The 17,995-nt window shown below is 38.5% G+C and overlaps 1 protein-coding gene across 2 annotated transcripts in view; it reads right to left on the bottom strand.

Moving 5' to 3' along the window:
• TMEM244 (transmembrane protein 244) overlaps positions 1-11,390 on the bottom strand; it is a 69,377-nt gene extending 57,987 nt beyond the window's left edge. For both annotated transcript variants that reach the window (XM_032338343.1, XM_032338342.1), the window contains exon 1: positions 11,068-11,390. In XM_032338343.1, the coding sequence (XP_032194234.1) occupies positions 11,068-11,100 (33 nt within the window). In that variant the 5' untranslated portion in view covers positions 11,101-11,390. The remainder of the gene's footprint in view (positions 1-11,067) is intronic.
• Between the last annotated feature and the right edge of the window lie 6,605 nt (positions 11,391-17,995).

Raw genomic sequence — 17,995 nt, 5'->3', positions numbered from 1 at the left:
CTAGATATTTAGCAAGTGCCAAAATCTTTATTATTCCTTCAAAAAACATATTTGGATCCTGAACCAAATAAATTATAAAAAAATATGACATTTGGCTCTTTGAACTTGACTGAATATCTGATGATGTTAATATTTTAGGGTGTTACAATGATTGGAGGTTTATCATATGTAAATACAGATCATTATAAATGCAATTACTTTATTAAAGAGCCCCCATGTTGTTTTATTTATGCATAATAACAAAACTATTTTGAGAATAGAATATATATGCATAAGTCTGCAAAATGTGCAAATTTAGGATATGGTAAATACTTTATAATTTGCTTTCAAAAACACTGTCTGCTAAAAGTCATCTTTACACTGCCATCTTTTTTGATGCAAAATATTGTGATGCCATCTTTCCTGCCATTGCCCTAAAGACAAAGCATGTTTCTAAGGAGTTGAAATTAAGGAAGGACTATACCTACTAAAAAAGAATAAAACTCTTTTAGTTTGAGGTCTCTGAATGGCCCAAACCAGAACTAGTAGATCCGGGTGGTGACTCCTGGGTTTCAGAGCTTCCGTGGAGCCTGAGTGCCCCAGCTGCGTACCTCATTTGACTCTCCTGCCAGTTTCCAAACTGGTTTGACTGGTATAGGAGTGCTGACAATACTGACTCCATCTTTGGGTCTCCATCTTGTTCGTGCCTACCCAGGGACCTCCCTCAGGGCTATGTGTTCCAGGCCCTGTGGAGTGGAGGTTAAAACATGCCCGGACCAGAATGTGGGAAGGCTTGTTTGGATCTCCCCTTGGGTGCACAAATGGCGCCATGTTAGATAACTACCCTTTGCTCTATAAAGTCCGTGGGTGAAGGTCTGGCCTTGGTGGCACATAGCAATGTAGCATCTGGATTGTTACCCACCTGATCCCCATGGTCAGTAGGTTACCCAGCATAGCACTCAGTGTGAATGTTATAGAGTGGCTTGTTTCATTGTCGGTCTCAAAGAACCTGCCTGGTCTGGAAGAGACTTTGCTATTCCTTCTCCACCTTCTAACTCTGGGCTTAATTCAGAAAAGGAAAACCTGAGGGCACCTGGGTGACTCAGTTAAGTGTCAGACTCTTGGTTTCAGCTCAGGTCATGATATTGCGCCTGTGGGATCGAGCCCCACATCCGGCTCCGTGTTCAATGCAGAATCAGCTTCAGATTCTCTCTACACCACCATCCCCTCTGCCTCAAATAAGTAAAGAAAATCTTTAAGAGGGAAAGATAGGAAAATTTCATATTCGTTCCATTCTTCTGGAGTCAATAGCTACCTCTCATCCTTCTCTTCATTATTATCTTTTGAACATTTCTTGTTAGGTCATTTCATAACACCCCAGAGGGATCTCTTTCACATATCTTACGGTGTTTCTTCAAGGAATTAGCTAAAAGATATGGGGTCTAATTGTTCTATGATACTTACCCCATTTTATCTGGAGGAATGGGGTGTGTCCCGTATGCTCACTAATGACAGAGTCTGGTCTGGTTCCTGGCACACAGTTGACTGATTCATTACAGTATTAAGGGTTGAGGGAAGCATGGCTGATTTTCAGGCTGCAGATGAGTTAAGGAGTATCCATTATGACAGATCAGGCAACAGGGAACAACACCTCATATAAGAGCAGTCTTGGCTGAACAATAAGCTGGTAATCAGTCACCAGATAGTTATGGAGTATTGACATCATGCCCAAAGTTATCACACAGCAAACAATTAGAACAAGTAAATATATCCAATATTTACATGACTGTTTAAAGTATACATATATAGATTAGCTTACCCCTCAAAATAAGCGGTAAGATTGACCTAGGATAATAATCACCTCTTTTCAGATGAAGAAACAGAGGTTCAGAGAAACAAGGTGATGTTCGCAAAGCTGTCGGTGGAAAAGTTGCAATTTGGCATCATGTTTATTAACTCCAAGTCAGAAAGTAAGTACTGTGGTTCTGGTCATGAGGGCAAAACTACTTCACAGAAGGGAGATAACCTTGTCTGCACAATGACACAGAGCTGTTAGTAAGAATCACAACGGATTACACTCTTCATATTTAAATCAGTTCACACGAGCTGTATGTGAGTGGCTTTCAAATTTCATTATTCTTAAGAAACACCCAGTGTTTGCCTGTGAAAATACAAAATTCCTCACACTCCATGTCTGCTGTTAGCATTCTGTAGATACTGGGTAGAGCTCAGGTAACTGGATTTTAATGATCCTCTCAGATGATTCCAGTGCAAACAACTACTGAGGACGTAGGGACAAGTCCAAGTGATAAACGAACATGGGTTTCTCCTATGGTCTCCTCCTCAGGTAGAATTTCTAAACGGGAATTGGACGAATAGCTGGGAGACCCGGATTCCTGAGCAAAATGGGCAAGATGGATGAGAGAGAGATTTCCAACAGGAATGAACCAATACAATCTTCTACTTCACAGATAATAAGGAAATGCGCACTGAAACAACAATAAGACACCATTGTTCTCCTGTCGGCAAGATATATATTTTTTTAAAGAATCACTTGTTCTGGTGAATATAATAGACATTATTCTAGACTGCTGGTGTGAGTGGAATTTAGTACGAGTCTAATGGGAAGCAATATATCAATATGTGGTTTTCAAAAGTGTGATTCTGAACCTAAACACATATTTCTGGTAGGAAATAGAAAAGTCTTAAAGGTGTCTGTCTTTACATGGTGAAATCATTGATGATCTCTCACCCTTTTCTCTGTATTTTATAAATTTTTAATGGAAGATGGAGACCTAGTTTCTAGCAGTAACAACTTATATGATTATAGGAAAGTTACTCTGAGTAATGTTTTATCTGTAAAATAAGGCAATGGTGTCTTTAAGCCTTGGGGGCTCATTATTCTGTGGAATGTCTAATGTAAACTATGGACTATGCATAAAAATAGATATGCTCACAAATATGCAAGACGTGGTGTGCAATGTCAATGTTCTCACAGAACATCTGAAGTCCATGCATGGATCCCAGGTTAAGAATCTCTAATCTTGGGGCGCCTGGATGGCTCAGTGGGTTAGAGCCTCTGCCTTCCGCTCAGGTTATGATCCCAGGGTCCTGGGATCGAGCCCCACATTGGGCTCTCTGCTCGGCGGGGAGCCTGCTTCCTCCTCTCTCTCTGTTTGCCTCTCTGCCTACTTGTGATCTTTGTCTGTCAAATAAATAAATAAAATCTTAAAAAAAAAAAAAAAAGAATCTGTAATCTTAAAGGATAATTCCAAGTCTAACTAAGTGCACTTCAAATCCTAGCGGGGAGAGAGTATCCCCATTCCCATTAGAAGAACTAGAGACCATCAGTCTAGTCATCGTATCTACACCTAGGGCAGCTGCTGAAAACTCTAAAAACATTATCTGTAGCATTGGTACTCTAAGTCATATTTCAAATTTCTATATGTTCATTAGACTCCTCTAGTTGAAGGGATCAGAAAAGCTCACTCTCTTAATGGTGATAATGGAAATGGTGTCGGAATCAATTAAGGGAACTGTCTCAACAGCTGTTCAGCTGCACTTCGCTACCCGCCATCCAGGAGCCACAGAAACTCAGTAGTTAGGTACACTGTGGGGCTAGAGACTTAACATGACTGCACCGATTTTCCTTCTTCCAGTCTTTGTTTCTCTCTTTATTTCTTCTTTCAACTCTTCTCCCAGTTAACTACTTCTCTCTCATGGGCAAACACACAAAAAAAGAACTTGATTTGATAAAACAATCACTATCTGATATATGGCACCTGAGTTGGATAGAGCTAAATGAACGGGGGCTATTCCACCAATGACTTCACCATGGGTGGCCGTCTTTGAGTCAGCTGAACTTCTCTAAAGCACCAGGGATGTCCCATTAGAGATTTCACCGCGCACAAAACATGGTGACCTATGTAAAAGGCATCCCACAAATTGGGTTGAGGGAAGGGTCAGTACACCCCAAAACTTCTCAGAAGGAGAAGGCTGCTGGCTTATTTCCTGTTATAAACTATGAATAAGATAAACATGGGGCAACCAAGTTCAGATGTAGGCTCTTTATTAAAACTAGTACCATAAAGTTGGTTATGAGGATTGGGGTAGTTCTGGGGGTGGGGGAAGATGAAACAAATTCTCTTGTTTCCAGGTACTGGTTAATGGTTTCCAGGTATTGGTTAACAGTTTTCAGTCAGTTTGGGTCTTCAATACTTCTCTAATCTCTGAAGTTCAAAAGGATTGCAAATACTCTAGGACCTCAGTTGCCTTTTTGGTTTTCTAAATCCCAGCTATTATTAAAATAATACACATTCATTAATTCAGTCCCCAAAGTATTCAGTGCAAAAGATAAAAATATAAACAAATCTGACTTTGAACCTAATGGTCATTGTGGAAATTTTGGAATACATAAAAACATGAAGCACAAAAAAAGTGAAAATCACCCATAATCCATTATTCAAACAAATCTCAGTTAAATTGCTACTCGGAGCTGTCAGGTTCTTTTTGTCAACATCTATAGCTTCCAGAGATTAAAAGTAAGTGGAGGCTTTTACATTTCCCTACCATACCCTCCACTCAGTTTCTAAAACCTGCAAATCTGATAGGAACTATAAACATGTTAAGAGTGTTTGTCTTTAGATGCTGAAATCATGGATATTTCCTTCTTCCTTTTCTACATTTTATAAATTTCTAATGAAAAATAAAAGACCAGGATTCTACATTGTATGCTACAATCATAGCAAGTCATTCATTCTTAAAATTGTGCCAAATATACAAAAATGTATTAGCCAATAAACCTCAGGGTATTTATATAACCTGCTTTTGAAAATTTAGGGAGTTCCCACTCTCTATCAGCACTTTTGATAAATACTTCGTGTTTGTCAGATTTACTTGCAGGCTATCGCAATGATATCCCGAAGTCAGGATCAGTCATGTGGACCAAATCAGTCGACAAATTTCTTCATGAAGTGTGTGTGTGTTGAGGGAAGGGATAGTGCTTGTGGAGGTGGTGGGAGGGTGAGGGCAGGGACAGAACAAGAATATGGGATCTAGATCTGGGGTGCTCCTGTGATGGTATTTAGGTGGCCGAGCTTCCCAGATTCGGATATCTTGTTCACATAAGGGTAATGACACGTATTCAATTTTGCATACTTTGAACAATGCTCATTTCATCAGTAAAAAAATAAGTTCTTTCTTATGCTCATTGACAAAGTCTCTGGTATGGGTTTCATTAATAACTTTTCTGCTGCCTGAGAAGAGCTTCAAGTGTGGATTCCTGATAAGGATATTTCAGATGCTAATCAACAGCTAATAGAATGCAGATTGGCGTTAATCTACACACACATCTCTCACACTGCATTATACCGAAGTATTTTACATGAAATACACATTTTTCAAAATAAGTCTTTTTATTAATATTCACATTTTTGCCCCCTTAAGTGGCTTAAAATTTAACTACAGCCTTTGCAAAAATGTTGAGTAGGGATACTCTGAAAAGGTAATGTGAAATTGTAACATATTTATTTCTCAAGGACCGAAAGTGAAAACAAAATTTTCAGTGACCTCAGATATTTTTTTCCCCAAACTCTCAAGAAAAGCAAGGACAGTTCCTATATAATTACAAAATTATTATTATACACAAGAAATTTTATATGGATACACAATATTATTTACACAGAGTTCATATTCAAATTTCCTCAATTGTCCTCAAAATCTAGAATCAATTAAATTTTCACGTTAAGTTCAATTGTCATATCTCTTTAGTGCCATACATGAGATTTGTCTGATGATTTCCTCATGATACTAATGAAACGTTGAACAGTACATCAAAAACTAATGATGTATTACTCAGTGGCTAACTGAACATAATAAAAGAAAAAAAAAAGAATCTCTGGGGAAGAATTCTAATTGGTAATCTTGTATATTTCCCACTGTATCTCATGAGGAGACACATAGTATTATTTTGTCTCATCATGGGTGATGGTCAGTTTGATCACAAGGTAAAGGTGATGCTTGCTGATCTATTTTATTTTATTTTTAAAATTTATTTTATTTATTTTATTTTTATTAACATATAATATACTATTTTCCCCAGGGGTACAGGTCTGTGAATCATTAGGCTTACACATAGCACATACCCTCACCAATGTCCATAACCCAGCCACCCTCTCCCTACCCCTTACCCCCCAGCAACCCTTAGTTTGTTTTGTGAGATTAAGAGTCTCTTGCAGTATGTCTCCTCCCTCATCCTATCTTGTTTCATTTTTGCTTTCCCTATCCCCCAGGACTCCCCGCCCTGCTTCTCAAATTCCTCATATCAGAGAGATCATATGATAATTGTCTTTCTCTTATTGACTTATATTGCTCTGATCTATTTTAATTGCAGTCTTTATCCTTTGTTATTTATAAGTAATCTGTGTGGTGACACTTGAGATTATGTGAATGTCCTGTTCCCCCCTAACTTTTCTATTTACTGACTTTAGCATCCATAGATAGACTTTGTCTGAATCAATTATTTATGTTGGTGTTATAAAATGGTAATTGTCTCAAACTTTTTTTTTTCTACATATTAGTATATTCTTTTATAGAGAGATTTTCCTTCTTACCTTGAATTTGTGTATTTATTATTTATTCATCTATTTTTTTGTAATTTGTGGGGTTTCTTTATTTTCCATGTGTTATAACACACTAATGTCATGCTTCTTGTTGATGATGCTAAGATTGTCCCAAATTTGAGCACCTATATTTCTTGTGTTCTTTTCAGACATCCCCATCATTTTCTTTGTATGCCCTTGCCCTTGTATGTCTTCTGTCACACAACTTGACGTTCCAATGAGATAGCACCTTTTTAAACTATATTTCTTTTTTTTAAAAGATTCTATTTATTTATTTGACAGACAGAGATCACAAGTAGGCAGAGAGGCAGGCAAAGAGAGAGGAGGAAGCAGGGTTCCCACTGAGCAGAGAGCCTGTTGTGGGGCTTGATCCCAGGCCCCTGGGATTATGACCTGAGCCGAAGGCAGAGGCTTTAACTCACTGAGCCACCCAGGCACCCCTTTAAACTATATTTCTATATGTTGTCTATCTGTGAGCTTTCTATTCTCTTCCAATGACTTCTCTGTCTTTCTATCTATTCAGAGATCAATATCACACTGTTTTAATTATAGAAGCTTTGTAGTATGTATTAATATAGGTGCCCCCATGGTCCTTTGTTAGGGATACTATAGCTATGTTTTATGTTTATGTTTGTTTCCAAATAAGCTTCAAAATCTACTTGAATATCTCCGTAAAACAACTTTATGCTATTTTTATTGGGATAATATTAAATTTATTAGTAATATGGGAATAAATGATAGCTTTATAATGTTCACTCCTGCTATTCAAAAATAAACAAGATCCCCCAATTTATTCAAATTTACTTGTGTATCTTTCAAAAGCATTTTAATTTTTATTCACATACCTTTAACACACTTCCTGTTAAGCCTGTTCTTAAATAAATCCTGCTTTTGTTACTAGTGTTAACAGAAGATTTATCTTGTGGTATCCTCTAACTAGCTATTGTTTATGTACATAAAGACTTCTGGTTTGTGTTTTTAATACTGTATCACTTTACAGAATTTACACAATTTTTTATTATGTTAGTGCTTTTAGTGATCCTCTTCTATTGCCCAAATACACTACAATATCATCTGTAAATATAGTTTCACTTCTTCTACTCCAATTCTTATGGTCCCATTGCGTATTGCAACCTGATTGCATTGGCTAGAACAGCTGTATCATGAGACTCTTCATCATAGGAAACAAACTGAGGGTTGCTGGAGGGGCGAGGGGTGGGGGGATGGGGTAACGGGGGGATGGACATTAAGGAGAGCACATGAAGTAATGAGCACCGTATTATATAAGACTGATGAATCACAGGCCTCTACCTCTGAAACCAATAATACATTATGTTAATTAATTGAATTTAAATAAAAATGTTTTAAATTAAACATTCTAATAAAATTTATTATTAAAAATAATAATTTATTTTCAAATAGTAGTGGAGTTAGTGAGTATCCTTGCCTCCTCATTCTTGGCCTTACTGTGTGAATGCTTCTAACATCCTCCATCAAGGAATACACTGGTTTTAGGACTGCAACGTGTGTGTTTGTGTGTATGTTGTTATAGACATATTGTTACCAAAGAAGAAATAATCAGTTCCTATTTTATTCAGTGTTTTAATCAGTAATGGTAGTCAACTTTTGTCAAAGGCCATTTCAGCATCTATGAAGATGATTCTATAATTTTCTACTTAGATTTACAAACATGGTAAATTATGTGAATGGATTATCTAATACTGAACCACCTTTACATTTTTGGAATAAATATTACTTGCTCATATTGTATGTTATTTAGATTTTTACTTTTATATTCCTAAGTAAGATTGAACTATAGTTTATTTTTTGTATGATCTTTAAAAGGTTTAGATGACATAGTAATTCTTGTTTTATAAAATTATCTGTGGCTTTTCTTTTTTTTTCTATACTCAGAAATAATTTAAGTAGCATTGGGGCATATGATCTTTGGAGTTATGGAATTCACCTATGGGAATTCTGGGTCTAGTTCTTTTATAATAACTTTCTCTATTTATTCTGTGAAAACCGGAAATCCTTATGTGATTTTGCAGAGCAGAATGCTACCATTAAGTAGAAGAGCTTTACCCTTCTCTACAGAGCAAATATATGTATATTCTTCAAGGTCTAGTTCATATATCATATCATGACTCCATCCCTTACTGTCGGACAGAATCGATCCTTTCTTATTTCTTCTGCTTCCACAGCATTGTGCATATTTTTAATAGGTCTAATCACATTGTTTGTAGCATTCCTATTTAGAGAGGTTCCCCTTTCTCCAGATTTTCAAAGAGAGAGACATGGATTTAATCGTGTTTAATTCTTCAGCCTCAAAATTATTGTTCAGTTCTTGGTTAGTGGGCAATAAATATATTTTGATTAATGATGAGTGAAAAGAAGTAAAAATAATAATGAAATTTCAGTTCAGTATGATCTATAGGCTATTTGTAAAACAGGTAGATTCCAGGGTCAGAAACAGTAGGGTTTCTTTTCCAGTTTCTCGTTGGCAGGTCTTTGACATTGGTCAATTACTCTGTGTTTTGTTTTATTCATCTATAAAATACATATAAAATTTCATGGAGGTTTTGTATTCAGAACATGTGTAAAACTCCTAGCAGTGGCTACTGTATGTACTCAACAGATCATAACTTGCCCTATTACTCCCTGTGTGAAAGTTTACTTTTTAGTTCTTCAGGCAATTCCAGAGAAATCATGAAATACGGCTCTCTCACTTGTAGGACCACAGTGTCTGATCCAGACTTCTGATAGTTGTTCCCTTCAAAAGTATCTGTATGGATGAAATTCTCTAGTTCATGTCAGCGGTCACATGCAGGAACAGTGTTTCTCTGCCATTTTAAAATTCAACATTTGCTTTACAGTTGTAACTTTGCATTTAGTTCAATGTAGTTATGAAATATGTATCCTACTGGAGTTCTGAACAACAATACATTGTATTCTCAACAACAATTTAGCAGTCCTCATACCTGGGCTTTCTTCCCAGTTCCTGTGCTGTTTCCCCAGACAGCAAATTAATTAAATGGCCTTTGGCCATGGCTCTTTCCCTTGAGTCAGCTTTTCTCTCATTTAAAGTATATGGACGGGGGTATTTAATTAGCCCAATGCCTGGCACATGGCATACACTCAATAAATGTTTGTTAAGTCTTGGAATTCTCTTAGGATAAAGGTCACTTTTGCTATTACTATTAATTTATGAGTATCTGAATAGTTCCTGAGATGATGATACTGACAATGAGCAAGGACTTAAAGAAAGTTAACTCATAACTTACAGGGATGTATCATGAGATCGACTTTTCAGTAACTCACCAATTTTGAATGAATTCAATGTTGCCTTAATGTTCTATAGCTGTGATTTGACACAAAAAGCTCTGGGATTCTAAAAAATTGAAGACCTGCAGCAATTACCTGAATATTTACACTGGAAGGAGAGTGTGTATATGCGCGTGTGTGTGTATGTGTGTGTGTTTAAGCCCAAACTAAATATAGAGTCCCGATTCTTTATGTAAGCTACTTAAGGAAAAGGGTATTACCTTTTAATTTTTTTTCTCTTCAGTAAAAGTTATTATTGCTTGTTTAATTCCCAAATTCTATATAAATTATGAATAGTCTAAAATACTCTTAAAATAAATTTTTAAAAATATTTTCCCTGAAATAATGTTTTCACTGACCTAGAAAATTTTTCTTAGCTGTTGCCATACTTAACATTTCTAACTGATGATGTATGTTGTGATGATGGCAGTGAGCAGAAAAAGCTTGAGGAAACACACACAGAGCTGATATTTTACTAAAATGAATGGAGCACTAATTCATAAAACGTAATTTAATTTTTAAGTAAAAATCTGACTTTCCAGAGTGTCATTCCCTTAAGGCTAGATCTTTATAGGCCCAAAGCCTGTATGAATTTACACAGCTGCTTTGAGGCTTTGCAAATTTCCTTGTTTTAGGTGCTTTGATTTTTTTTTTAAAGGGGTATTTTTATACTGAAATAGAACACAACTATTAACACTAGCCTCAAGGGAAAAAGAAAATAACAAACGACCAGCTTAAAATGTTTCAATACTTCTCCTTTAAAATCTTGCACATCTTTTAGAGGTTGGAAAAATTAAAGCCATTCCCTGCCCCAAAAAAGAGGAAAGACAAACTGTGATGAGTTCAGAACCCGAGAAACTGAGGTGCAGGTGTTCATTCTAGAAGGTTTGCCTGTGAGTGACACAGGGTCTGCTAAACGCCCCTTATCTGAATGCTTTAGGATCTTTTCTTGGGCACCGGTGTCTCAAGATTGCCACTATCACCCCAGGATGCCAGGAGGGCTGCAGAATGTTTTCTGCCTTAGCTCCCAGCCAAAAGTGAAACGAGTTGCCTCCTGACAGAGACACCATTTATAGAACGTATTTGCTTACACCAGTGGGAGGCGGTTACGGGAAGCCAACGCCAAGAAGTCATTCCTCTTTACCTTGCTCGGAGCGACTCTGGTCTGGAGAGCCATGGGCGCATCCTTTGTCAGAAAGGTGGCGAAAGGCGCGCTCTTCCTACTGATGACATCTGGAAGAAGAGACAATTGCCGCTGTGAGCTTTTCAATTACTCCCAGAGACGAAGTGTGAGACGCAGCCGTGCAGGATGATTGGATTACACAGAATGAGACAGAAGCCATCTGTGAGCCACACGTAAGCTGCTGAGTGCCAGGACGAGCACCCTTCGGAGACGACCGAGTCCTCATTCCATTCGTAGTTTGGTCAAGTTTGAAAGATGAGTTGATTGTTTTTAGACGGCGTTGCAAATAGGAAGGGATTTGAAATACTCCCTGGCTGTAGGAGCAATGACTGTCTCCTACTTAAATTAGAAACATGGATTTTCGGTTAGGAGGTCCCGAGACGGTCTCCAAAGAATGCTGCTGGCATTCGTGTTGAAGCGTGGCCCGTTCTCTCGCGCGTTGGGCCTGCTGAGGAAAGAAATCATTCGCCCCTTCACGTCAGCGCAAAGCAATACATGAGTTCTGGTTTGGGGTTGAGAAAGAGAGTGAGCCTCGTGCTGTACAATAAAGGCCTGTACCCATCAGTGACGGGTTTTCACGAATTGCCAGGATCCATGTGATACTGGAGCCCTACCTCTCTGTGCCCTGAGGCTTTGGAACGAGTCCTTCACTTCCATCACCACATCTTCTGACTGGCACCAGCTTCCGACTTATAGATGGGGATTTATTGGTTTTGGGGTCCTTTACCAATGATAACACTTTCTTCACCTCTTCTCAACCAATCACATTCTGCAGTACATACCCCCATTCAGAAGAGCACGGGCTCTGCTAAAAGGGAAAAGATTGTCTTAGCAAGCCCAGGGTTTGGTACCTTTCTTATGGAAATATTGTTAAATTTGACTTTCCTGGCGCCTAAGTGGCTCAGTCCTTAGTTGTTGGCTTTCCGCTCAGGTCCTGAACCCAGGGTCCTGGGACTGAGCCCTGCTCAGCAGAAAGTCTGCTTCTCGCTCTTCCTCTACTGTTCCCCCTGTTTGTGTTACCTGTCGCGCTGTCCCTCTCACTCTGTTAAATAAATAAATAAAATCTTTAAAAAATAAAATAAAAAAATAAATTTGACTGTCATAATACATATATTATTAATATTATCAATGCTCTTGTATTAATAGGACTTGGATAATTCCTTTGGTCCATGGGTGCCCTGCACGTCTGTTTGCATTATGAGTTCTTGCAGAAGAAAGTCCCTTTTGCCTGCCAGTAGGTTTGTAATAGCTCCCAGGGTCTGCTTTCAGATTTTGGCAAATGGGGAACCCTCAGTCAAGGTTTGACTATTCCAGTCCTGTGCTTTGCCCTGCTGTGACAGCAATGAGTGAGGCTTTCTTCCCGAAAAGCCCAGAGAGAACTTCCTGGGAGTCACAGTCCAGTACAGAGTAAAGGACCTATGCCTCCAACACTTTCAGTGTTTTGTATACAATGCTATTCCATCAGAATTATTCAGAATTATCCAAACCTATCCTCTCACAAAGCTGGCCTGGTACACTAGGAGCCAACACGAATTTCAATAATAACCACTCCACTGGATTAAAATATTGAAACGTACTAATATTCTATAATGACACTAGGAGAAGTAGGTGGCCAGTGAAACATACTGTGTGGAGATGGTGTGTATGTGTGTGTGGTTCCACCTAAAACAACAAATATCTTTTATTTGAACTACTACTATGATCTCTTGTAAGCGGAGAGTATGATATAGAGACACACACACACACTCAATAGCTCTAACTCTGTTTTCCAAGTTTGCCATTAGATGGATAAAATATATCCACGTATATGTATTATAAGTATATGCGTGTGTATTCTTTCTCATTCATTCATTTCATTACATCCATGTGGAAGGTAAGGAATAAAATGTGGAAATCTTTTCACATTCTTGTATTCTGACTTGTGTCCCTTGTTATTTTTTCACGTTTGAAAGTAATCTTCGTGTCCCTTTGTGTAACTTGTATTCAGAGTTCTTTGCTGAAACCCGACTTAGCGATTTCCTTCATAGTAGAGACATTCAGAAATGTCTAGGTGTTAAGAAGATATTTTCAAGACAATGGTACCTAATTGAGAGCTGCTTTCTGATAAAGTTAGAGGAGAAAATATGTTCAGGTTCATGATCCTGAATCTTCTGGGCCAGATATGTTTCCAAATTCAGAAAACCTAAAATTTTAAACAGATAATAGAATCCATATAATACATTACATCATATGCCCAAGGGGTCTGGAACTTCCTTCTGTGTTCAAACACATTGTTTGAACAGCTCAATGTATGAATATTCACCCCACAGGGGATAAACAAAAACTGTAAATGATTTTATGTTGGTTTATGTCAGGTTTTGATACCAAATTAGTTCAGGTCAAGTAATATTCTACCACCCTAAGAATGCTAAAGTATAGTTTTCGGAAATTTTAAATTTAAGGTTGATAGATAACAAATTATAGACAAGTACCAATTTAATCATAAGAATCTGAAGACTGAAGGTTGCCTGTCTGGCTCAATCAGTGGACCATGTGACTCTTGATCTCAGGGTCATGTGTTCAAGTCCCACACTGGGTATAGAGATTACTTAAAAATAAAATCGTCAAAAAGAAAAAAAAAATCCAAAGACTGCTGTTGATGACAGAATTGCAAATACAATTTTAAATGATATGATGAAGCTGAAGATGCTGCTTTAACACCATCACATTATCCATAGGAAGTTAAAAAAAAAAAAGTACAATTCCTTTGCTCCCAGTGCCAGAATTAAATGAAACTGGTTCCCGCTAATGCTTCCTGCTCCTTCTATTTTAGCCAGCTTGGCTTTGGAAGCCTGGTGTTGTATATTTTTAGTTTGACTGATTTTCTCTAACCCATTTCTCCCTTTCACGGCCTCCTACCACATCTGTTGTTCAGCGTGTTCTTGAAATTAAAATAAAGTACTCTACAGGATATCTCTAAATCATAAAAACATATTAAGAACAAATAGGCTCTATTTTCTTTCAGGGAGCCATGGAAATACCAACCCAAGTTGAGGTAAATTTCTTTCTGTTTATAGCCTTCATGGAGTTGCCTTTAGGTTCGGGCCCATGTTAAAGAGAAGATATATGGATACATGCATAAGTACACACTGATTTCATTGTTTCAGATTTACTAGGTAACAAACTGTGTCTTGAAAGGTAAAGTCACAATAAGGGAGAGAAGCTCTAAGCAGTTATGGCACAGAATCCAAAAACAGTTGGCACGAGCAAGTTGTTATGTCCATATTTCCTCCCATAGACCTAAGCCAGGGCTACTAGTAACTGTAAACATGGACACATGAGTTTCACGATCTCTCGATTCCCTACTTTTAAGCTGGTTGACCACAGATCTGGCCCTACAGGACATTAAAGAGTGGAAGAACATTGGGAGGATGAAGGGAAAACATCTGGAGAGAAGATACATTGTATCAACCTGAAATAATGCCTGGAAAAGACACCTACAACTTAGGGCAAATTCAATACAGTGATTACAGAGTTAAAATAAATACCGAATGATAAACTTAGAGTCCTGACTCAAAGAATGGGAACTGGATCTTCAGTAGGAAGGGGCTCTGGAGCAAAGAGGAGGAGAGGGCGGCCATGCCGAAAAGAAAAGTGGAAAATACAGAGGAAGTGAAAGCAAGCCAATGACAGCGTCTTTGCCCCAAAGGGAAAGAGGCCGAGGCCACCGAGGAATGCTGGTTGCTAGAGGCCTCAAAGGATGAGCCAGAGAATTGTATTTTGGCTCAAAATAAAATAGCACTGTTCTGGAGCAGCGGCATGGTCGATAAAGTCAGCACAGAAGGAAAATTATTCTAATTGCAGTGTGGAATCAAAGACTTACAGAGAGGATAATGGTTGGTTTATTGGAAAAGGCCTGGGATTTAAGTTTGTTTAGATCTACAATACGTGAGGAAGATTCGATTTCTAAACACACGTTGGTGACAAAATGGGCTGTCCCAGTGAGAGGGGCTGAAGAAGAAGGCAAAACAAAGAAGAGGAAAAATGGCTTCCAGGTTTTGACAAGAAACCAAGGTGGTTGTGATGCTGTTGATAAGAATGCTGAGTGAAATAAGTCAAGCAGAGAAAGACAATTATCATATGATTTCAGTCCTATGTGGAACATAAGGAATAGCAGCGGACCACAGGGGAAGAAAGGGAAAATCGAATGGGAAGGAATCAGAGAGGGAGACAAACCATGAGAGACTCTGGACTCCAGGAACCAAAATGAGGGTTTGGGGAGGGAGTGAGGGGGTGGGGGGATGAGGTGACAGGGGGATGGGCATTAAAGGAGCATGTGTGGGGATGAGCACTGGGTGTTAAACACAACTAATGAATCGTTGAATACTACATCAAAAACTCATGATGTACTATATGCTTGTTAACTAAACATTAAAAAAAGGAGGGAGAAATTAAGGAAATATGAAATTAGAAACAATGTAGCAACGTATTGGGAGTCAACAGGTGACGTTTCAGGGCCTGGGCAGGCTCCAGGGGGCGTCAGAGTCACCTGAAGTGCTTATTGAAGTACAGGTGCAGGAAGTCGCCCTTGGAGTTTCCCATTCAGTTTCCCTCGGATGGCCCCAGGACTTGCATTTCTGGGTACCACATGTTGAGAACCATTACTTTAAACCACATACTCAGGGACATCTGGGTGGCTCAGTGAGTTAAACATCAGACTCTTAGGTCGTGATCTCAGAGTCCTGAGATGAGACTAGGTGGGGAGTCTGCTGGAGATTCTCTCCCTCTCTCTGTGTGCATCCCCTTGCTGTGTGGGCTCCCGCGCTCTAAAATAAATAAATACATCTTTAAAAAACCATCAATCAGTCATGTACTCAAAGGTACATCCAGCGATGATGGAGGCAAGGATGGAGGGCTGGGGCCAACGGCACAAATGTGGGAATTATCCACACCCAAGTCACTGGTGAAACTATGTTGTGGGGATTTCTGATTTACAGCACCTTCCATCATTTTTATGCTCTCTATCATCTGTTTCCTTAATTATACTGCACGCATTAAAGTGAAATAAGTGTTGGGTCTCTGGCAGCTGGAATAAAAGGGACTGAATGTTTAAGAAATAAAAACACTTGTTCTGAAAATAGACAAGGAGCGCAGAAGGGAAGATTCAAGCATAGCTTTTGAAGGAGGCGACAGAAAGAGATTCGGCAGCAAATTGCAATCAGGCATTTCATGGAGGTAGGAAGAAGGACCTCTAGGTGGTTGACAGTCTACTGGAGAAATGTCCTCTCCCTCTCTGTGAAAAAGCAAAAAGGCAGAAAGTTTGAAAGGAAAGTTAATAAGTCTACTTTGTATTTTAATTATTGTCAAGTACCCAGGTGCTTCAGTGAAGAGTTTCGTGTACATATAAATTACTTCTGTGCCCTAGCATATTTGCAGAAATCTAAATGAGATGTTGTTCCATTTAAAATTTAAATAACTCCCTTGAGAAAATGCCAACCAGATTGCTTCAACTAGAAGCCAATGCATAAACATGTATTTGTTATTTACTTGTTAATGTGTTCGGCATCTTTACGTATTATGGTCTTTTTGCAGAAATCTGAAGTCCTCTGTAATGTGATTTGATGACCCTAAAATGAAGTAGAAAGAACTAAGCAAACAATATTATAGTAGATGCAGGGGACTATAGAGAGGCCCCCCACCACCTGTGCATTTCAGAGGTAATGATTACAAAGTGTGCTACTCCATTGTTCCAAAAGAGTTCAGACATGCATCAGCTTGCACTGTTTGCAAAATGGCAGATTGTGATCCACAAGTGCAATTTTTTTTTTTTTAAATGGTGACTCAGCTGAGGGAAGTTCGCCTGAGACCTAAGAGCGCTGAGGGCGATTAAGGGGCGCCCTTGGCTTTGTTCAGCAAGCTCAGGCTGACTCAGCCTCAGTCCTGGCAAGGCAGCTGCTGGCAGAAGTGTACAGGCATTTTACTTGTTGTCTTCTGACTGGAACTTACCTCTTACAGGAATAATTTGAAGTTAAAATGGGGGTGGGAGGAAGTTCAAATTCAATACTTAGTCCTTGAAAATGCACAACTTCCATCCTCCAACTGGGAAAAAATTGGACTGAAGACAGATTATACTAAAAAAAAAAAATGCCCCTAGGGTTTCTTGGATATAAAATTGTTTTTTGAAAACAACAATATGATGAGTAAGAGTGAATGAATCAGAAACATACGGATTAAATTTTCCCAGAATTTGCATGGATTTGAAGTCATGAAGAAAAGGGCACTTGGCAAGATGCGTTTGAGATTTTACCCAACCAAAAACATTTGGGAAATAATGCGAGGTGCTTTGGTGGATGCAAAGTTGTGCCAAATTCTTTCATTTTTATAAACTGCACTACCATAAAAAAAAAAAGGAAGAAAAATGACCTAATTGTAATTTAATGAAGACATGGAAGACTGTCTGTAGAGCAGCGAGCAAGTTCTACAGATAATCACCCGCTTTCCAAGGGATTAGGCTCAGGGAGTTCAAGAGCAAATCTCAGTCAAACGGGGACAAGTAGTTGTGCGAAATACATATGTTCTCTGCCCACGGATACCCAGGAAATACACCTGATGCTGCTGAAACGGTTTTATTGGCGGGCCATTTTTCTCCCTCACCTATGTGAAATTAAAATCAATGATGAGGACAGTAATTGAAGCATGATTTGAAGAAAAACACATGGTAGTGTTTATCTGTATGTATTATTAGCATTTTTTTTTTTTTTAAGTACACAGCATGTCAGTCGCTGACAGCCTTGGGCTGAGAGTGCTGTAAAGGCCTTCTGGTACATCTAATATCAGGTAAGACAGCCAGATTTATACAAGCTTTGGCACTTCAGCAGTCCAATAAGCTTCAAGTTGCTTTATAAGCATT

The sequence above is a fragment of the Mustela erminea genome, chromosome 4, assembly GCF_009829155.1.
Source record: "Mustela erminea isolate mMusErm1 chromosome 4, mMusErm1.Pri, whole genome shotgun sequence".
Classification (NCBI taxonomy): Eukaryota; Metazoa; Chordata; class Mammalia; order Carnivora; family Mustelidae; genus Mustela; species Mustela erminea.
This window is presented reverse-complemented; position numbering and strand designations above follow the sequence as displayed.